Source organism: Moschus berezovskii, chromosome 21 (assembly GCF_049115385.1).
Source record: "Moschus berezovskii isolate FMDL1 chromosome 21, NW_MosBer_1.0, whole genome shotgun sequence".
NCBI classification, from domain to species: domain Eukaryota; kingdom Metazoa; phylum Chordata; class Mammalia; order Artiodactyla; family Moschidae; genus Moschus; species Moschus berezovskii.
The window spans coordinates 45,444,592-45,467,574 of NC_142480.1; the positions used below are offsets into that span (position 1 = coordinate 45,444,592).

At 45.5% G+C, this 22,983-nt stretch overlaps 1 protein-coding gene and 1 pseudogene across 4 annotated transcripts in view; one reads left to right on the forward strand and one right to left on the reverse strand.

The window, feature by feature from the left end:
- Positions 1–138: 138 nt before the first annotated feature.
- Positions 139–22,983, forward strand: part of LOC129550338 (ADAMTS-like protein 3) — a 408,047-nt gene continuing 385,202 nt past the window's right edge. For all 4 annotated transcript variants that reach the window (XM_055417913.2, XM_088829596.1, XM_088829595.1 and 1 more), the window contains exons 1-2: positions 139–277; positions 1,722–1,825. In XM_055417913.2, the coding sequence (XP_055273888.2) occupies positions 1,757–1,825 (69 nt within the window). In that variant the 5' untranslated portion in view covers positions 139–277; positions 1,722–1,756. The remainder of the gene's footprint in view (positions 278–1,721; positions 1,826–22,983) is intronic.
- LOC148774551 (6-phosphogluconolactonase pseudogene) lies at positions 2,525–3,467 on the reverse strand (annotated as a pseudogene).

Consider the following 22,983-nt stretch of genomic DNA (forward strand, 5'->3'; position numbering starts at 1 on the left):
TGGCGGCGCGCGCCCTCCGCTTCTGGGCCGGGGCCAGCGCCGCGCTCCGCACGCCCGGAGGGGGCGGGAGAGGCGGGGCGGCCCCCGTCCCAGCCCCATTTAACTTCTCGGCGGCGGCGGCGACTGCGGCGCCGCGGGCTGGAGGCCGGCGTCGGGGAAGGTCCGGCTCCCGGAGCCCGCACGAGGTGTGGACCGGGCCGCTCCCGTCCGCCTCTCCCCAGCGCGCGCCGAGCCCGCGCCGCCCGGCTGCACCTTCCGGACGCTTCTGCGGCGCCAGGTGGGTGCTCGGAGCTTGGCGCCCGGAGGCGGGAAGGCTCTTCCACCGCGGGTGTGGGGAGGGAGCAAGACGGCGCAGTGGGGTGGAGGGGCTCCGAGCGGCAGGGCACGGCTCGGTTCCCGGGAACTTCAGGACCCGGGCGCTCGGCGAGGCTCGGGGACCTCTGGCCAGGCAGGCTCCGTGGGTCCCAGTGGTTTGGGGGAGAGACATTCGAGGACGCTTGAGCGTGAGGGAACTCCACCGACTTGGGGAATCTTCGGATTGGGGGCTTTCTAGGTAGAAAACGGGCTGACAGCAGCTAGTGGGCTCGGGCGTCGGAAGGTCCGGCCGCTTGGCAAGCGGGTTGCGAGCGCCTAGAGCGCCAAAGGCTGCGCCATGCGCCCGCCTCGGCCAGTGGGCGTGCGGGACCGGGACCCGGCGGGGGCGCGGGGACCGCCAGGCGGCGGCTACTCGGAGGAGGAGTGCGCGCTGGGGACGGCTGGTGCGAGCAAGCGAGGGGTCGCACAGTCCCAGGGCCCCGCACTGGCCGCCTCCCTTCGGCCCAGAGTCGCCGCCTCAGGTCGGAAACAGCAGCACATTTGCGGATCGCATTAGGCCAGGCCCTTAATGTTTTCTCCAGATGGAGAGAAGCCACCGACCCGCCCCCGGACACCAGCTCGCCAAGGCGCCCGCGAGGCGAAGCGAGAGGCGAGGGTGACCTTGGCTTTTCGGCTTTTCCAGGCTCGACCCATCCTGATTTCCCTGCAAACCGTCGGGAGGACACTGAGGAAAGCCCCCGCTGCCCTCCAGCCTCCCGCTGGTTTGCTCTCACCTACTTTTAGGAGGTTGTGCTCGTTGGCTTCTCCAAGGCTGTACCCTCTGAACCTCTCCTCACTCAGCTCTCTGGCTGCAGGGCGGGTACTCTGAGGAGGATGAACGGTGTCTTCTGGTGGGGAAAGCCTCGAACTAGCAGAAGACCTGCATTCCAGTCCTAGAATGGTCACTGTCTTGCGGTGTGATCTTAGGCAGGTTCCTTCCCTTCTCTGGGTTGGCTTAGTAGGGCTTAGACTCATTTGTGCCTGAAGTAGCAGAAACTGGCAGGTGCCCTAACCCTTGGCTCCACGCTGGCTTCCCTGAGGCAGATGCCAACAGCCACACCCTGCTGCTGACAAATGGGCTGGGAAGTGGTTGGTGCAGAGATGGCTTCGCTTTTGGAAGGCTGGAGGTATGGGCTGCACCGTGCAGGCAGGTCTAGCTGCCCTCCTGACTTTGATATGGACTCCTCCTAAAGAGAGCCCAGACAGCCTGTACTCTACAGTAGGTAGCTCCATCCAGGGCCAACACAAAGCTTTCCAAGACAGTATGTGGGGCTCAGGGTTCCTCCCTCTGTTGATCTGGTAAGTCGTGAGTTTTGCCACTGCTGGGTCTGGAGCTGAATGGAAACCAAATCTTTCCTCCTCTTTAGGCTACAAGTGAGACACCCCCAGGAGACCCGACCCCATGGCTTCCCAGAAGAGCCCCTGGTGGCTGCTAATGTGGCTGGTCTTCATGCACTCTGCCCTCTTGCAGGTAATAAGATGGGGAAGAGGAATGGTAGGCATCCCTCAGTTTACTTAGGAGTATTGTTCTAAATCACCTAAGATGTGGTATGACTGATGTTAATCGCATACCAAAGAGAATCTAATTTTGCTTCTTACCTCCTGCAAATGGTATTTCTCGTTGCCTTAGCTGTAAGAATAATCCAATCCCTTGGGTCCTCTCTGAGTCCTAATACCACAGTGGATACTATATGCAAGGGGTGACTTGGGGCTGCGATGGATCCTATCTGTTTCAGTCTGGAATGGCTGTCTGCATGTGCCCTGGAGAGGCACACGGCTGCTGGAGGCCAGGGCATGATGAATGGGCAGAGCCCAGGTTCTGGCCTTAGTTCACTCAATAAGTATTCTGGGTGTATGTCCATCAACACATATTATACTGTCTTGTAGTTCTTTTCACTCTTTCTTTCTCCCTGTCTTCCCTTTTTCCCCTTTCCCTCCCTCTTTCTTTATACACACAAATACTCTTTCTAATAACTGCGTCACCTAGAGTCACGGTACATAGCCTGAGCGCCCTGGCGGCACTGGTGGCCGCACCCTTTCAGCTTCCACTGGCACAATGCTGCTTTTCTAAAATGAAGCCTGTAGTGGGCTGGCAGCAGGTCCCAGCCCCGGAAGGCGTCTGCCTGCTCGGGCTGTGCGTAGTCTCAGTTTTAGCATCTCTTGGTGCCAGTTACAAAGTGGGATACTTCTTGAGAGGCAAGGTCAGGAGTTGGGATGCTGCCTCCCTGGAAACCAGCAAAGTCTCCCCATGCAAAGCTGGACCAGGGTAGTGGAGACCGGTTTTCCTCCTCATCCTCCCAAATGTGCTTTAGAATGGCTGCCTTGCCCGCTCCACTGGCCACAAAGATAACAGTTCTAGCTGTGTTCAGCAGGGAAGTGTGAGGGTCCCGCGCTGCCGAGGTGGCTGGGGGAATCGCAGATGGGGGTGACTCCTGATCATGCAGGAGATTGGGGTCTGGGAAGGGTGAGCAGGGGGCTGCCATCAGGATCTACACCCAGAATCAACAGATTGAAAACCAAAATGGAATCCCTTAGGAAGGCCAGTCTCAGCTTCTTGGTGCAGTTCTCAGCCGCTGCCTCCACGAGCGGCTTGGGGTCAGTGGTGATCACTTGGCTGGTGGGGCCGGGCTGCATGGCAAGCAGGTGGGTCCTGGAGAGGCCATCTGGGCTTTCAGATTGCTGGAGGGGAAGGACACGAGGTGCTCGTTGGAGAAGCCCAACGTCTAGTGAGGAGGCTGGTGCACCTGGTGGGCGGGGCAGCAGTGGCCCATGGCTCACAGCCCCGCATCCAGATGAGGATACCAGCGACAGGCCAAGTGCAAAGCTGCCCACTGGTTGTGCCAGCAACTGGCCCAGCTCCTGCAGGCTCCAGAAGATGGAGTGGAGGCCACCAATACGCCTGCCCCGTGCAACCTTTCTTTAGTCTCTTGTCTTTCCCACCAGTCTGGGGAGGACAGCTCTAGCACTGTATCATCATATACTTCCTGGGCAGACACCAACAAAGGAAGGAAGCTTGCCTTGCCTGAGAGGCAACTGGGAATAGCTGAGACTGTGGCCAAGTTGATGGTACCTTCTCCATCTCTTAAGGGCAGCCTCTGCTCAATTCCAGCCATCATTGCCAAATGAGAGTGCAAACTCAGGATTGCTGGATCATATTGGTGCTCAAGATAGCTACTTATCCAGACCTCCTACGCGATCTTGAAGTTTTTAGAGGGTTGAAAGCCAGACAAATATATTTGTAGACTGGATTCAGCCAAGCAGTTTGTTGATGATTAGGCACTAACTTGTGTCCGACTCTTTGAGACCCATGGACTGTAGCCCGTCAGGCTCCTCTGTTCATGGGATTTCTCAGGCAAGAATACTGGAGTGGGTTGTCATTCCCTTCTCCGGGGGATCGTCCCAGCCCAGGCAGTGAACCCGGGTCTCCTGCATCTCAGGCAGTCTGCTGCATTGTGTGTAGATTCCATGTGGATTCTTCACTGACTGAGCCACCAGGGAAGATGCAGAGCAAGATTTCCTGCTGTCCAGTGGTTGGGACTTCGCCTTCCAATGCAGGGGGTGTGGGTCTGATCTCTGGTAGGGGAGCTAGGCTCCCACATGCCCTGTGGCTGAAAGACCAAAACATAAAACAGAAGCACTTTTGTAACAAATTCAATGATGACTTTAAAAATGGTCCGCATCAATAAAACCTTTAAAAACTAATAAAGTGCAGAGCACATCTAAGTATTTTGTCCTGAGAGCTGCTGTGAACCCATACTGCACCCTGTGTGAATTAGAACACGCTGGTCCATTCGGTATCTTGTGTGAATTAGAACAAGGCAGCCCCTCCCTGATCATGTAACTTGTCATCACATGGCTTAGTGGCCTCTGTACTCTCAGGGTCTGGCAAAGGGCCTGACGCTTAATAAGGCTCTAACATCTTTTAGATGGGCTTGTGCACATAAATAGAGATAGACCCTGAGAGAGATTAATCAGACCTTTCTGCTTCGCATTTCACTCTCAGACTTAGTGTTTCTAAGGCCCCTTTCAGCTCCCGTGTCCCATGATCTCTTTGACTCATACAGAACTGGTTAGTGAGGTACAGCTTCTCCCCTGTTATTCACTTTATTGATGCTACCCCATCCACATTTTAATAGATTGCTTTTATTAGAACAGATGTAAATCTTTTCAGGGTAATCTTAGGATTTCTGTGGTCAGCGAGGTGTAGCGTTGGGGCATGGTGGGTGGAGACTTTCTTTCCCATCTCATCAGATCTGAAACGGAGATTTGTTCCTGGTCAAATGGGGCTGAGGCTTCACGGCATGGGGTTTCCTTTTGTTTTCTTCCACCCTATAAAATTAAAATGAGCTTTGAGGCAGTCTGTTGACCTTTGGCCAAGGGCAGTGTCTTCCCAGCTTGAATCACTCACTGACCACTTTTGGATTTTTCCATATCGGTGTGGCTTGGCAGTGTTGTTTCCATGTATGGGGCAGTGTGTGCACAGGAGGTTGTAAATGGAGATTTCAGGCTAGTTGTCTTTATCATTTGCAGCATCAGCTATTGGAATCCCAGCTGCACCACTTCAAGGCCTGTTATACAAACATCTCTGCATCTCAGTGTCCATATTTGTAGAGAGGGGGTGCCTACCTCACAGACTTTTCTGGAGGAGTTAATCCATTGTGAACGGAAAAAAAAGCTGTCTGGCCTGACTTCCCAGATGGCTCAAAGGTAAAGAATCTGCCTGCCAGTATAGGAGATGTGGGTCTGATCCCTGTGTCAGGAAGATCCCCTGGAGAAGGAGATGGCAATCCACTCCAGTATTCTTGCCTGGAGAATCCCATGGATAGGGGAGCCTGGGGGACTATAGTCCATGGGGTCACAAAGAGTCAGACACGACTGACTGAGTGACTAAACAACAGCATATAGTAAATGCCCTTGATATATTAACCTTTTAAAACAAATGTTGTTGTTGTTCAGTCACTGAGTTGTGTCTGACTCTGCGACCCCATGGAGTGCAGCATGCTAGGCTTCCCTGTCCTTCACTGTCTCCCAGAGTTTGCTCAAACTTGTGTCCATTGAGTTGGTGATGCCATCCAACCATCTCATCCTCTGTTGTCCCCTTCTCCTCCTGCCCTCGATCTTTCCCAGCATCAGGGTCTTTTCCAGTGAGTTGGCTCTTCGCCTCAGGTGACCAAAGTATTAGAGCTCAGTATTATTCCTTCCAGTGGATATTCAGGGTTGATTTCCTTTAGGACTGACTGATTTGATGTCCTTCAAACAAGTACTGAGCGACTTCACTTTCACTTTTCACTTTCATGCATTGGAGAAGGAAATGACAACCCACTCCAGTATTCTTGCCGGGAGAATCCCAGGGACAGGGGAGCCTGGTGGGCTGCGTTTATGGGGTTGCACAGAGTTGGACACGACTGAAGCAACTTAGCAGCAGCAGCAGCAAACAAGGGAAGTGCCTGTAATTTCTGCTGGGGAACTGTAGGGAGCACCCAAGAGGCATTAGCTGAGAAGGGAGAATGCTGCAGAGGCTGGGAGGTGGGACTTGATCTTCTCAGGGAAGGTTCCTGCAGCTGTGGGTGGTCCCATCACAGAGCCTGGATGAATGTTACAGTGAAGGCTAGATCAGTTTCTGCTCCTGCCCGGGGGTTGGACACTTGGTTATCTCCTTAGTGTCAGCCTGGATTTGTTTCAAAGCTGCCCCTCCTCTGAGGATTTGGTTGTTTGGGGGATCCTTGGAGTCTTCTTTTAAAAATAAAAATTTTTTTTTTGGCCACAGCACATGGCATGCAGGATCTTAGTTCCCTGACCAGGGATTGAACCCATGCCACCTGCATTGGAAGCACAGAGTCTTAATTAATCACTGGACAGTCAGGGAATTCCGCTTGGGGTCATCTTTAGTCTCTCTCAGGTGGTAAAAGCATCTGCCTACAATGCGGGAGACCTGGGTCCGATCCTTGGGTCGGGAAGATCCCCTGGAGAAGGAAATGGCAACCCACTCCAGTATTCTTGCCTGGAAAATCCCATGGACGGAGGAGCCTGGTAGGCTACAGTCCATGGGGTCGCGAAGAGTCTGCAGACACGACTGAGGGACTTCACTTTCACTTTTCCTTATAAGTGCTGCCACCACCATGCTGAAACTGAAGCTCTAGTACTTTGGCCACTTGATGTGAACAGCTGACTCACTGGAAAAGACCCCGATGCTGGGAAAGACTGAGGGCAGGAGGAGAAGGGTACGACAGAGGATGAGATGGTTGGGTGGCATCACAGACTCAATAGCAATGAATCTGAGCAAATTCCAGGAGATAGTGAAGGACAGGGAAGCCTGGCATGCTGCAGCTTATGAGGTAGCAAAGAGTCAGACACGACTGAGCGACTGAACTGAACTGAACTGAATGAATCATTCTGGGTTTTTTTTTTTTTTTTTTTTTGCTGCATTGGGTCCTCTTTGCTGCACGTGGGCTTTGCTGCAGTTGGCTGGTGGAGAGTTAACAGCCCTGTGAGGCTGAGATGCAAGGAGCAAGGGATGTGCCAATTCGCTTAATAAAAACTAGATTATTGAATCAGCTAAAACTGAAGCCTTTATAATCACTGACCACAATAATCGTGATAGATTGCAGAGCAAGCCATGAGGTCGGCAGCCTCGTGTTTTCCTAACTCACTCTTGACCATTTCTGGAGGAGCTCGCTGTTCCCTTCAGTCAGGCAGCTGGAGAGGCCTCCCCTCTTCCTGTCATGCCCTGGCCCTGGATGCTTCCTGTTGCTCTGGGCCTTCTCCTCAGGGATCCAGATCTTCCCTGAGAAGACAGCTGCTGCTGTTCCAACCCTCTTCCCGCCTTCTTCATTGAGAAGTCTCAGCTCAGGCAGATATAAACATAGAGTCAGTCACGGGCTCCAGCTATGCTTGGCCAAATCCAGTCTGTTTCCATGCCTCTATGCACTCTTGGGCAAATTCACTTGCATTTATTTTAAAAATTTTATTTATTTATTTATTTTTAGATTTTTGGCTGTGCTGGGTCTCCATTGCTGTACACAGGCTGTCTCTAGTTGTGGCGAGTGGGGGCTTCTCATTGCAGTGGCTTCTCTTGTGGAGCGCAGGCTTTAGAGTCCATGGGCTTCAGTTGTTGCTGCTCCCAGGCTCTAGAGAATAGACTCAGTAGTTGTGGCACATGGATTTAGTTGCTCTACGGCATGTGGGATCTTCCTGGACTGGGGATCGAACCTGTGTCCCCTGCATTGGCAGGTGGATTCTCAATCACTGGATCACCAGAGAAACTCTGCATTTATTAAAAGTCCAGTCCAATTTAAAATTTCAATTCCCCACTTGATTTAAATCTCACCTCCCTTCTGTCTAGTCTAGCCTTAACACAGGGTGCCAGGTAACTGAAGTGGGCTTGTACTGGGACCCATTCTTCTCTCACCTCAACCAGGGGTGAGGACTGGTTTGGAGATCTTTCTTCCTTTTAGTTATTCTGGGTCCAGCTTTCCTGAAGTTGGAAGCAAGGAGAGGGGATGGGGAGAAGAGCAAACAGCTCTTAACTTAACTGGATGTCACTGTCTGGTCCTTGTCATCATCTGTCCGGCTCTCATTGACTCTCTGCCCTCCTGGGTGGCACATGTGAGTTCTTCAGAGGGTTCTGCAGCGTCTGCCTTTTCTGAAGCAGGAGGCCCAGCTCCAGCTTGCTTCATACTGCTGGGATCCTCTTATCTCCAGGCAGCCCAGTTGAGTGGATGCTGGCAGGATGGTTTGAATCCAGATCTTTGGGTGTTGACCACTTGATCCATGGGCTTCCCTGGTGGTTCAGTGGTAAAGTATCTGCCTGCCAATGGAGGAAACACAGGAGACTCAGGTTTGATCCCTGGGTTGGGAAGATCCTCTGAAGAATGAAATGGGAGCCCATTCCAGTATTCTTGCCTGGAGAATTCCATGACAGAGGTGCCTGGCGGGCTACAGTCTTCACATGCGTGCTGTGCAGATGCTGGGGGTAGAGGCTGCCTCCTCCCTGTCTGGCCAGCTCCCTTCATTTCTCCAGTCTGTCTCTGCCAGGACAGATCAGTGGATCCAGTCTAAGCTGATGCCCACCTGGAGAGCGGATCAACAGTCCCTCCTTGCAGAGATCCCTGATCTCTGTGAGTGATTCCTTTTTTTTTCTTCACTGCTTCTCAGTTCTCCTTCTTAGAGGGGAAGGAATGAGGTGCTGGCTGGTGTCCCTTCTTAAGGAACTCCAAGGGAGAGATCCATCTTATGTTGGTAGTTCTCTTTATTTCTTCTTATACTCTTTTTTAAAAGATTTTTTTTTTATGTGGACCATTTTTAAAAAAGTCTTTATTGAATTTGTTATAATATCCCTTCTGTTTTATGTTTTGGTTTTTTGGCCACAAGGCATGTGGTCCCTTAGCTCCCTGATGAGGGGTTGACCCTGTGCCCCCTGCCGTGGAAGGCAAATCTTAACCACTGGACCCCCAGGGAAAGCCTGGTAGTTCCCTTTAGAATGTGGATACTTAGATCCTCTTTGTCATCTGCTTTGCCCCCTAAATTCCAGTGTTTTAGAATTGAGAAAAGTCTCTGTGAATATTTTGATAGATACCAATTTTAATTGATAGAACTGATTTTAATTGGTTCTAGTCCTAGGGCTGGGGTTTCCCAGGTGATGCAGTGGTAAAGAATCTGCCTGCCAATGCAAGAGACACAGGTTCAATCCCTGGGTTGGGGAGATCCCCTGGAGAAGGAAATAGCAACCCACTCCAGTATTCTTGCCTGGTAAATCCCATGGACAGAGGAGCCTTGCGAGCTATAGTCCATGGGGTTGCAAAGAGTCAGACATGACTTGGCGACTAAACAACAGCAATAGAAAGTGAACATTTTTGATCATTTATTTGAAGGCATGGGTTTCCGACTCTTTGTGACCATATGGACTATAGCCCACCAGGCTGCTCTGACCGTGGGATTTCCCAGGCAAGAATACTGGATGATGATGATGATGAAGTCACTCAGTCGTGTCCAACTCTTTGCGCCTCATGGACTGTAGGAGCCTATGAGGCTCCTCTGTCTATGGGATTTTCCAGGCAAGAGTACTGGAGTGGGTTGCCATTTCCTTCTCCAGAGGATCTTCCCAACCCAGGGATCAAACCCGGGTCTCCCGCATTGTTGGCAGATGCTTTACTGTCTGAGTTACCAGGGAAGTCACTGGAGAATACTGGTGTGGGTTGCTATCCCCTCTTCCAGGCGATCTTCCTGACCCGAGGACTGAACCAGCATCTCCTGCACTGCAGGCGGATTCTTTCCCATCTGAGCCATCGTCTTGTCTCTGACTCTTTCTAAAAGCTTAGTTCCAGAGTTCTGCTGTTCACCCTCTTCTCTGTCTCGCCCCCGGCAGCCTCAATCACTCTGCTGGTTTTTCTCTCCAGAGGCTCCTGCCTGGGGTTATCATCTGAGGAACCAGGTCTCATAGTGATTCAGGCTTTCAAAGATAGGCTTTTAATATTCTCTTCAAATAGGATTATATCTACACCAAAAAGATAAAAAAAGTGTGTATTTTTACATCAACTGTTAAATGTAAATATTGGAAATAAAACACAATTTTGGTAACTCCCCCCCGCCCTCACTTTTTCTCTCTCCCTTCCTTCCTTCCTCCCCTCCCTCCCTCTCTCGTTTTCTTTTTTTCTCTCTCTCCCTTTCTTCCTCCCTCCCTCCCTCCCTCTCTCTCTCTCTTCCTTCCTTTCTTCTTGGTAACCTCACTAAAATGGAAGAGGCCCAGTATCTCCGAGAGGTTTCCGCCTGCCTCTTCCATGAGCTGCAGATTAATATATCCATGAACTGCTACATGCTTCCACCAGGATATCCCCTGGAGGCCTCAGTACTCCCTCAGCAGAAGTCCTCCCCACCCAGCCAGCTCTGTCTCAGTGCCCGGATTCTCCATGTTCTGCTCATCTGACCCAGACTCCCGGGATCTCTCTGGAGACCTTCTTCTCTGTTGCCCCTGCCCCATACCCCTCAACTTCCCTTTTTCCATCTCAGAAATGGTTCTTCATTCAGTTTTGTCCTCTTGGTTTCCACTGACACTAAATTTGAAGAGTAAGATATTTGACAGCATGAAGTAAGGATAAACAAAGTTAATCTGTGGCTCCACTGGAGAGGACCTTGCCGAACGTGGTAAATAAATAAATAAATGATAAAGAGGGCTTGGCTCAATGGGCAGTACAGAAGCCTTGGGTGTTGATCAGGAAGTGATGGAAGAGACGCTATTAAGAGTCCATTGGAGGGACTTCCCTGCTGGTCCAGTGGCTAAAACTCCACACTCCCAATGCAGGGGGTCTGGATTCAATCCCTGGTTGGGGAACTGGATCTTGCATACCACAATGAAGGGTTCGCATGCTGCAGCTAAATATCCCAGATTGCATGTGCTGCAAATGAGACCTGGAACAACCAAAGAACTAACTAAATAAATATTTAAAAAATTTTAGAATGACTCCATTGGACCACTAGGAGCACATTCGAGTCAGAGATACTTGGGACGTTGTTGGTACCAGGGCAGGTTGGTAATGATGAGAACTGTAACTGTTCACAAGGGTACATGGGGTGGGAGATGGGAGTTAAGTGAGGAGAGGGGTGGGGGAGTTAGTCATTGACCAGAGGGTGTGATTCTGGGCACCATTTTGAACCTGAAAGGATAGAACTTGACTAGTGATTATGTGGGATTGAGATAGAACAAAGGAAGTATGGAAGATTCCTTTAGGTTTTGAGCTTGCTTTAGGAACACGAGGAGGTGAAAATTCACCCCAATCTTGGGAAATTGTCAGTTATGTTTGAAGGAGTCGTTCTGGGGCAAGCTGTGAATTGCAAAAGGTGAGGAGGCACTGAATAAAGAAAATAGGTAATACTCTTTGAGAAGGGAACAGGATCATTAGTAAGGTTTTAAGGAGCAAAGTGAACACTTCAGTATATATGCATTCCAAAGGGAAGCAGTCAGGAGAAAGGGAGGGATTAAGGATCCAAGAGGAAAAAACCAATTATATGCAACAGTTTCATAACAGGAAAAAAAAAAGCAGGCAGTGTTTCCCCTCCACATTGCTAATGGATCTTAAAGCAGCAAAGCTAACATCTTATGGAAACCACATTTCAAGGTCTATGATTGTGATTGCTCTCAGTTTATTTTTACAAAGATGCTAATTTCCATAAATAGCATGGAAGCATAAAGCAATTTCCTCTCCAAGTATTTTATGCAATTACTTTCTGGAATTTGTCAGCACTGAACAGCTCCAGCCAGTGTATGCTATAAATTATTGTGGTCAAATACTCAGAAATGCATTTGTTCCCTAAGCCTTCATTTATAAATATAATAGCATGTTATGTTGAAAAACATTTTTTTAAAAAGGAAGAATAAGTATTTTATTAATAAAAACTGCATCACCGACTCGATGCACATGAGTTTGGGTGAACTCTGGGAGTTGGTGATGGACAGGGAGGCCTGGCGTGCTGCGATTCATGGGGTAGCAGAGTCAGACACGACTGAACGACTGAACTGAACTGAATAAAAACTCATTGTTAGTATTAAAGGACTCTGAATTCCCTTCACTCTCTCTTTTGAAATTTCCATTTTTTTCTCCTGATTTAAAAGCATGAAACATACTCATTATAAAAAATGTGGAAAATACAGGAAAAGACAAAGATGAATAAAATCACCTTTCATTCTAACAGCTGTTAGGATTTTGTTGTATATATTTCCAATAGTCTTAGTAGCATATATATGTATCTTTTAAAAAGTGATTACACTGTATTTGGATAACTTTGTAAAGAATTAACAATATAAGGCATATATCTATGTATTGGATATTTTTATATTCATTATCACATTATAATACTATTTAATGTCTTCATAATATTGCATCATTTGGTGTGCTACATTTTATTAACGAATTCTTTACTGCTGAACATTTAAGTTCATTAGTTTTTTTTGAAGTTGCAAATAACACTGCTATGAAAATATGTTTGCAGATCCATCTTTGCTCATATTTGTGATTATTTTCTTTGAATACATTTCTAGGAAACTGTATTTGTTGAAGCAAAATCTTGGGGTCAAAAACTATGTGCAGTTGTAAGACCTTTGGTTTATGCTATCAAATTGCTTTTCATGGGACTTCCCTGGTGATTCAGTGGCTAAGACTGTAAGATCCCAATGCCAGGGCCCATGTTTGATCCCTGGTCAGGGAAGTAGATCCCAAATGCCGCAACTAAATATACTGCATGTCACAGTGAAGATTGAAGATCGCTTATGTCACAACTAAGACTTGGCACAGCCAAATGAATAAATAAATTTTTTTAATTGCCTTTCAGAAAGCATCTATAAAAATGTCATCTTACTTCGCAGTAGTTGGCAGTATAAGATTTAAGGAAATCTTAGTAGTGAGAGATTCTGAAAAATACTTTAGGGACATTTGTATTACTGCTTTTGTGTATGGTCTCTTTGAGGCATTAGAAATAGAATAAAAAATTTTATTTTCATATTTTTGCCCATTTTTCAGCTGAGAATTTCTCATTAACCTGTGTGTGCCTTTTATAGATAAAGAATATTAGTCTTTTGTCCTTAATATGTTGCAAATGATTTCTCTGTTGTATCATTAATATTTTCATTTGATTTATGTTTTTTTAATGAACTGACATTTAAAATTTTCAAGTTACCTACTCCAGAAGTCTCTTTCTCTTTTTAAAATATTTATTTATTTATTTGGCTGCATTGAGACAGCTGTGGCACACAGGTTCTCCCTTGCTGCTCCTTGCTTCAAGTCATGTGGGGTCTTAGTTCCCCGACCAGGGATCAAACCTGTGTCCCCTGCATTGCAAGGCCAATTCTAAACCACTGGACCACCAAGGAAGTCCCAGGGGGTTTCTTGAGAATCTCACAACTGTTGAATTTTGAAAATAAGAGGAAGATGTGACTCTAGAGAGAAGGAAAGAGCATCTTTAATAAGAGAAGGAGTCAGGCAACAATGCGGTATGGAAGCTGTTTACTAGTCTGGTTCATTCCCTGTCTCACACCTCATGTCCTTCTCCTGCTGTTCTTCAGCAAACAGTAGATCTTAGGACAGAAATATAGAGAATATAAAGCAGTAAGCAACTGGGATGTGTTTTGGGTACAGAATGAATACTCTCGGAGATGACCTGGAAAACACACATGATTAAAAATAAATGGTAACAAAGGAGACCTAACAAACGTTAATATTTCTCAATAAGAACAGAAAAAAATTCAACAACATAATCAAATAAAACTTTTCTCACTCTTTTTCTTCAGGTCTTTGTAAATCTTGATTCTGCAGTTTTGGGCACTGATTAGAGCATTGCTGAAGAGAACTTGGGGCCAATCTGATTTTTAACTCTTGTTTGTGTCTCACTTTTCTGCCATGATATGTACACGATTTCTTCCTTATCCTGAAGTCCATATTTTCATGTGGACATGATGTAGATAATTTTTAACCTTCATAAGCATGTACATGTGTTTCTGGAAAGGTTTTTTTATTTTAGTGTGCTCTTCAAATCTGTAATGTTTTTATTTTTGCCATTTTTTTCACTAAACTCACTTATTCTGTCATCTTAAAATGTTTACTTGTATTTATTTTTTTTAATTGGAGTTAAATTGCTTTACAATGTTGTGATAGAAAAAACTTTTTTTTTAAACTCTTATATTACTTCTTGAACTTTTTAAAAGCAAGATCAGATTCTTTATAATTTATTTGGAGTAATTTATCTAGTGATACACGTTCATTGTATTTTTCTTATACTTGTTTCTGTTTTTAAAACTTTGTATGCATCAATCTTGTGAGGCTTCTGTTCCAGCAGGGATTCTCTTTATAATGAGACTCTGCCTCACATGTCTGTCATCTTCCTCATCAGACTAGCAGGCTAAGAAGAACGTGTTCTTCTCTTGGTGATGAAAGAGACACATGAAAGCAAGTCCAAGAGTACAAGGAATTTCCTTATGCATTCTGCTTATGTCATTTCTGTAAAATCCCACTGGCCAAAGCAACTCACGTAGAAGACCGTCAGAGGGAGGAACAGAGCAGGTTATATGGCCAAGTCCAAAATTATTGGAGTGGGCTAGATAAAGAAGATTGGTATATATACACAGTGGGACACAATGGAATATTACTCAGCCACAAGAAGGATGACGTAGTGCCATTTTGAGAGATGTGGATGGACCTAGAGAGTTTCATACAGAGTGAAGTAGGTCAGAAAGAGAAAAACAGATATTGTATAATACTGCTTATATGTGAAATGTAGAAAAATGGTACAGATGAACTTATTTGCAAAGCGTAAATAGGGACACAGACATAGAGAACACACAGACGTGGAACCCACGGACGTAGAAAGCATAGAGAATGTGGACACCAGAAGGGGAGCTGCGGGTGGGATGGCCAGGGAGGTTGGGACTGACATATACACACTACTATGTATAAAGCAGACAACTAATGAGAACCTACTGTGTACCCTGGAAACTCTACTTAATGCTCTGTGGTGACCTAAATGGAAAAGAAATCCAAAAAAGAAGGGATGTATGTATATGTTTAACTGATTCACTTTGCCGTGCAGCAGGAACAACATTGTAAAACAACTACAATAAAAATTAATTTAGAAAGTTAAAAAAAAATAAAGCTGCCTAAATTATAAGCCTCTCCCCCAAAAAATCCCAACAAAATTATTGGAGTGGGCAAGTATGCTCCTCCCTTAGAGATTTTCTGTGTGTGGAGTGAGAGGTGGCAGTGAATATTTTTGAATAATCTATTCTAATCTGGCAAAGCCAGGTTTTGCATTGAGGTAATATAGTACCAGAGAGCAAACTTCTGTGGCTACACTGACACCACCGTCACAAACTAATATTCCTGAATTGGGAAGAGTCTCAGTAATGAGGAACTTAGCCAGGTCTCACCTCATGACACGAAGCTAGTGGCTTTACGTCATGAGGTAGGTGTGCCTATTAGAGTGGGAGGCTATGACACCTTTCTTCCTGTCTTGTCGTTATTGTTCAGTCGCTAAGTAGTGTCTGACTCTTTGAGCCCCTGTGGACCACAGCATGTCAGGCTCCTCTGTCCTTTACTATCTCCTGGAGTTTGCTCAAATTCATGTCCATTGAGTCGGTGATGCTATCTAATCATTTCATGCTCTGTCTCCCCCTTCTCCTCCTGCCTTCAGTCTTTCCCAGCATCAGGGTCTTTTCCAACGAGTCAGCTCTTCGCATTAGGTGGCCAAAGTATTGGAGCTTCAGCATCAGTCCTTCCAATGAATATTCAGGACTGATTTCCTTTAGGGTTGACTAGTTTGATCTCCTTGCAATCCAAGGGACTCTCAAGAGTCTTCTCCAACACCACAGTTCAAAAGCATCAATTCTTCAGTGCTCAGCCTTCTCTGTCTCACTCATAATTTTAACCCTAGCCCTAAACTTTAGTCTGTAGCAAGTAGAAATTTAAAAATTGATTCCTCTTAATCCCCTAGTTCAGTGTTACTTCAGCTTTTTAATTGTAGCCCATGGGAGGAAGTACATTTTATATTAAAAAACTTTTTATTTTTGAAAGATTTTTTTTTAATTGGAATATAGTTTCTTTACAGTGTTGTGTGGATTTCTACTGTACAGCAAAGTGAATCAGCCATATGTATACATATATCTCCTCTTTTTTTGGATTTCCTTCCCATTTAGGTCACCACAGGGCACTGAGTAGAGTTCCCTGTGCTATACAGTAGGCTCTCATTAGTTATCTCTTTTATACATAGCAGCGTATCTATGTCAATCCCAGTCTCCCAATCCATCCCACCTCCTCTTCCTCCTTGGTGTCCATACATTTGTTCTCTATGTCAGTCAAAGTACATTTAACATCATGACTCAATTCATGTATATATCTATGCATTCATATTTCTCGAACAAAAGTTTCAGAAAACAATGCTAATTCTTTCCATGAGTGGTTCACTATGGTATTTGTCCTTTATATCCATTCCATTCCAAATGATTCTATGAAAAAATGGCTGGCTAAGACTCAATGAATTTCATCGCCCATTAATGGGCTGTGTTTACAGTTTGAAAAAAATAAACAGGGCCTTACTTCACAGTCCCCATTCTAGGGTTACTTTTGTACATGTTGATCTCCTCCTCTGATATTTGGCTGGAAGGAGGGGGTTGGAAAATGAGGCTCCTAGCACAGCTTTTAAATTCTGGTTGGCCATCACCTAGTGTAGCCTGCTTTCCTGGGTTGCTATGTCCCTTCACTGAAGCAACTATTGCCAGTTGTTTCCATTTAAAGCTACAATTTCCAAGACGATTGATTATTAAGGTTCTTCAGAGCTATCTAGATGATCATATCTTCTCCTCCTCTGACCTTCTACCATGATGAATCATATTAATAGGCTTTCTAATACTGAATCCTCCTTGTGTTCCTGGCATTAACTGTTCTTGGCCATGACATACTGCCTTTTTAATATTCAGCTGGATTTGGTTTGCAAATATTTTGTTGAAAAGTACTACATCTGTATTCATAAGTAATGTTGGTTGGTGCTATATTTCCCAGGTTTTTAATATCAAAATTTTTGTTAACTTTGTAAAATGGATTGGAACATTTCCATCATTTTTTCCTTTTTTGGATCAGTTTATATACCACAGGAATAACCTATTTTTGGAAGGTTTGAAAGCAAAATAAATGGTAGTTTTACCTTGATAGTAAATGGGACCCGAGACCTTTTGGGGGAAGTAGTTCTTTGACAACTTTTTAAACATTTTCCTGTGATTATTGGATTATTCAGGTTTTCTCCTGCTTCTTTAATCAATTTTGGTAATTTACGTTTTCCTAGAAGCCTTCCGTATAAACAAAAGTCAAAAATTTTTTGGACTTCCCTGATGGTCCAGAGGCTAAAACTTTGTGCTCCCAATGAAGGGGGCTTGGGTTCAATCCCTGGTCAGGGAATTAGGTCCTTCATGCCACAGCTAAAATTTTGCATGCTGCAACTAAAAATCCTGCATGCTGCAAACTAAGACCTAGCACAGCCAAATAAATAAATACATACATATATATATATATATATATATATATAAAGTTAGAAATTTTATAGGACAGAGGAAAGGGAAGTATTTTGTCATTTTTCAAACAAATTTGTAAATTATTTTGCTTTAATTTCTGATCTTTTCCCCCTCCCAGGGTATGCAGGCTGTAAAGTTTGAAGTTTTTAAATGCTCAGTTTCAAAGTGCTCCATTTTATGAATGTGGCAAGCATATTTAACAATTCATTTTTTCTAAACATCTGTGAATACTGGACAGTGAATTTTATTCTCTGTGTTAAGTAGTGTTGTTCTCATGTATCCCTTTTCTATCTTCATCGGTTCTTTCTGTCTCCTCACTCCCCATACTAATTCCTGTTTAGTTCTAGAGAGGAATGGTTTGTCTCTTTATTTTTCCCCCCTTTGCTTTTACTGATTTTTGTCTTCAGGAACTCACCAACTCCTTGTCTAGCTGTTTTTGTTCACAGAGCTCATTCTTTCTTGAAGAGGAATAATGGGTCCAGGTGTCAACTAAGATTGAACCCTGCTTCCCTATTTTCTGATCTCGCCTCTTGGTTGCCTTTTAGTTTTTTAGGATAAATAATTACATCTTCAACATGTTTATTCACAAGTGTTTTCCTTAATTACCAAGTTGTGCCTGTTCACACTCCCACTTGTGACTTAGGAGAGTGCCCTTCTCACTGTGTGTGTGTGTGTGTTCGTCTGACTCTTTGCAACCCCATGGACTCTAGCCCACCAGGCTCCTCTGTCCATGGGATTTCCCAGGCAAGACTAATGGAATGAATTGCCATTCCCTTCTCCAGGGGATCTTCCCTATCCAGGAATCGAACCCAAGTCTCCTGCATTGCAGGTGGATAATCTTTAATACCTCAGCTACCAAAGAAGCCCCTCTCACTGTGTAGCCACCAGCATTTGATATTCCTAAAAAATGTCAGTTTAGTAGCAGTCCAGACATTTTAAACTCTGTCACCATTAACATATATACACTCCCATGTGTAAAACAGATAGCTACTGGGAAGCTGCTGTATAGCACAGGGAACTCAGCTGGGTGCTCTGTGTTAATAACCTAGAGGGGTGGGGTGGGGGGATGGGAAGGAGGTCCAAGACAGAGGTGATGTGTGTATACATATAGCTGATTCACTTCATTGTATAGCAGAATCTAACTCAACATCGTAAAGCAGTTATGCTGCAATAAAATAAAGAACTGTCACCCTTAAATCTAGATAGAAATGGCCACCTTGGTTAGGAGAGCAGGGAATTCTGAGTGGTGGTATGCTCATTTAAAGGTACGTGTTAAGCTGTGTTATAAAGTGAATAAGAAATTAGTCTATAAGGAGGTCATACCAGTCAGTCCTAAAGGAAATCAACCCTGAATAGTCATTGGAAGAACTATTGCTGAAGGTGAAGCTCCAATACTTTGGCCACCTGCTTCGAAGAGCTGACTCATTAGAAAAGCCCCTGATACTGGGAAGGATTGAGGGCAGTAGGAGAAGATAGCATCATCAACTCAATGGACATAAATTTGCGCAAACTGCAGGAGATAGTGGAGGACAGAGGAGCCTGGTGTCCTGCAGTCCTTGGGGTCACAAAGAGTCTGACACAACTTAAGGACTGAACAACAACAACTATAAGTTATGAAAAGAGAGACCCATACATATTAAAGTCTCCCAAATAAGGTGCCAGTCAGGGAGGGGGGTAAAACTATAAGCAAGACTTGGTGCTCAGTGAAATCTGGGGGGGCAGGACTCTAGGAGGGTTTGGAAAGGGGAAAGCCATGGGGTGCAGGCAGGGATTGTGAAGACCCTCTTCCTGCTTGGTTTGGTTCTCTGGAGCCTAGGGGATGACCGTCCCTTGCTGGGATGGAAGGTGGAAGCCAGCAGTGGGGAGGAGCCAGACTGAATGCATGGGGCCATGACCACCTTTCTGGAGAAAGGGTTGTTCATTTGCTGGCGATTACTGTAGTCACCCTTCACTGATGCTGAAACGGAAGAGAGGCAGGAATTGCTGGAATGGGCAGAGGGAAGCAGGTCCAATGCTCTGAAGCTGTTAAAGTGAAATTCCTTTCAGTGCAATCATTTCATACTGAGAACGCGGAGCTTCCTTTCCATGCAGTGGTGGTTGGTAGGACACCAGCGTATGTATGGAATACACTTACTCCCTACCTCTGCGGCTCTCTGAGGGCAGCAGGCCCTCCCAGGACCCCAGCTAGTCCTTTGCCTCCCTCCTCAGGACAGGCTTGGTGGCCTGACATCTTGGAGGGAGCCCAGGGGCTCCAGACTGACCTGCAGGCCCTCCACCCGGTCCTTGGGAGGTCCGGCATGTGGCAGGCATCTGTGGTCACAGCTCTGGGAGGAGGAGCACCGGGGCTGCTCACTCTGTAAACACTTTCTGGGATGTGTTAGCAGCTCCCTCATCAGAGCCAGGAAAGCATTTGGTGCACAGAGCAGGGAAGGAACATGTGGAGTGGCTAGGGACTGTGCTCTGAGGGGCTCTGTGCAGCCCCTGATGCAGGGAGGTCATTTGCCTGGGTGATGCCCACTCTGCATCTGGCTGATTCCTTGTGGATCCTTAGGAAGTTTTTAGCAACCAGATACTTTAAAAATAATTTTTTTTTTAAAATTTTTGGGGTCTGCACTTTTCGGCATTCAGGCTTATAGTTCCCCAACCAGGGATCAAACTCCCCTACAGTGGAAGTTCCAAGTCTTAACCACTTGACCTCCAGGGAATTTCCCCAGACACTTTTTTTTTTTTTTTGCTGCTGGTTTTCTAGTTTGTTTTTATTTATGAAAATTTTTGTTGGAATATAGTTTATTTGCAATGTTGTGTTAGTGTCTGCTGTACAGCGAAATGAATCAGTGATACGTTTACCTATATCCACTTTTTTTAGATTTCCTTTACACTTAGGTCACCACAGAGCATTGAGAAGAGGTCCCTGTGCTGTACTGCAGGTTCTCATTAATTATCTATTTTATACATAGTAGTGTATATATATATGTCAGTCCCAATCTCCCAATTCATCCCCCTTGATATCCATAAGTTTGTTCTCTGTATTTGTGACTCTATTTCTGCTTTGCAAATAAGGTCATTTGTACCGTTTTCCTAGTTCCACATATATGCATTAATATACAATATTTGGTTTTCTCTTTCTGACTTACTTCATTCTGCATGACAGGCTCTAGGTCCATCCACATCCCTGCAAATGGCACTATGTCGTTCCTTTTTATGGCTGAGTAATATTCCATTGCATATAGGTACCACATCTTCTTTACCCATTCCTCTGTTGATGGACATTTAGGAGCAGCCAGACACTCTGAAAGACAACTGAAAGATTGGGCACGAGGGTTGGGAAACAGCCCAATCACTAGGGAGTGAACTAGCTTCACTTTATTTTGTAGTTAATTGATTAAAGTGTCTAGTAGATAGGCATATATACATATATGTACACAGACAGAGCAATACATATTATATGCTGATATAACCCTTCATCTTTCTACAGTGGGACTTTGGTGAATCCCTCAAGTGTGACAGGCCACATGTCTCTGTCCTTTTTGGCCTCACTGCTGATTTGTTCCTATATTGTCAGTTGATCTTCTTTGATGCCCACCCCAGGACACAAGGTGTATCGAGGGAGCTTTGGCTCCCAAGGTTCTTCCTTGCCAGCACAGACAGATGTTGAGTTTTTTCCCACTTCAGCAGTTACCAAAGGAAGCTTGTCTTTCAAAAGACACATGGAGGAACCTCCCTGGTGGTCCATCGGCTAAAACTGTGCTCCCACTGCAGGGGACCTGAGTTTGATCCCTGGTCGTGGAACTAGATCCTGCATGCCGAAACTAAAGATCCTGCAAGCTGCAACTAAGACCCAGCACAGTCACATAAATAAATATTAAAAAACAGACCATGGCACACAGGACACATGCACGTGCTAAATTGATTCAATAGTGTACAACTGTTTGTAACCCCATAGACCACAGCCCGCTAGGTTCCTTTGTCCATGAAATTTTCTAGACAAGAAAACTGGAGTGCATTGCTGTACCCTCCTCCAGGGGGGTCTCTCTGACCCAGGGGTCCAACCCATGTTTCCTGCATTGGCAGGCGGGTTCTCTACCACTAGTACCACCTGGGAAGCTTTTTTAAACTGTCATGTGGAAATACTTACTGAGTTCAGAGATTTGTTTCTAATTTAAGATTGTGAGGTTAGCACATAATTCTGAGATTCAATGAATGAATCCATTGACAATCCCTGAGGTCAAGATAGAAAGTCATCTTAATGAAGACTAGAGTTGACAGTAAAAGTGCAAATGGAGTCCTAATATGTGTTCAGTATTTATAATTCATAGATTTTTTTTCTTTTTTCATTGATCAGTTCAGTTCAGTCGCTCAGTCGTGTCTGACTCTTTGTGACCCCATGAATCACAGCACGCCAGGCCTCCCTGTCCATCACCAACTCCCAGAGTTCACTCAAACTCATGTCCATCGAGTCGGTGACGCCATCCAGCCATCTCATTCTCTGTCGTCCCCATCTCCTCCCGCCCCCAATCCCTCCCAGCATCAGAGTCTTTTCCAGTGAGTCAACTCGTCGCATGAGGTGGCCAAAGTATTGGAGTTTCAGCTTTAGCATCAGTCCTTCCAATGAACACCCAGGATTGATCTCCTTTAGAATGGACTGGTTGGATCTCCTTGCAGTCCAAGGGACTCTCAAGAGTCTTCTCCAGCACCACAGTTCAAAAGCATCAATTCTTTGGAGATCAGCTTTCTTCACAGTCCAACTTTCACATCCATACATGACCACGGGAAAACCATAGGTGAATTTTGCTTCCCAGGTGGCTCTAGTGGTAAAGAACACATCTGCTAATGCAAAAGACAAAAGAGACATGGTTTCGATCCCTGGGTAGGGAAGATCCCCTGGAGGATGGCACAGCAACCCACTCCAGTATTCTTGCCTGGAGAACCCCAAGGACAGAGGAGCCTGGTGGGCTACGATCCATAGGGTCACAAATAGCTGAACACTACTGAAGTGACTTAGCATACACACACGCAAGGTGAATTTATGTAAAGGAGTTTTCACTTCATTTGGTATGTTAGAATTCCTTTTATGGGCTATGTGGTTCACAAATGCTTTTCTCCTGGTCTATAGCTTGATTTATTTTTTGGCTGTGCTGGGTCTTTGTTGCGGTTAATGGTGTTCTCTGGTTGTGGTGTGAGGGCTCCTGAGCCCATGGCTTCAGTAGTTGCTGCTTGCAGGTTTGGTATTCCCATGACATATGGGATCTTAGTTCCCTCACGAGGGATCAAACCCACATCCCCTACATTACAAGGAGGATTTGTAACCACTGGACCACCAGGGCAGTCCCTAGGTTTTTTAACCCCTTCTTATAGTCTTTTGCAGAACGAAAGTTTTAAATTTTGATGAAGCCCAGCTTATCATTTTTTTCATTTGTGCATGTTGGTGTTTGGTGTCATGGCTAAGAACTCTATGCTAGGTCCTGACAATTTTCTCCTATATTTTCTTCTGAAAGTTTTATACTTTTACAGTTTGTGATCCATTTTGAATTATTTTTTTTTATAAGGTGAAAGTTTAAGGTCAAGACTCACTTTTGCCTGTGGATGAC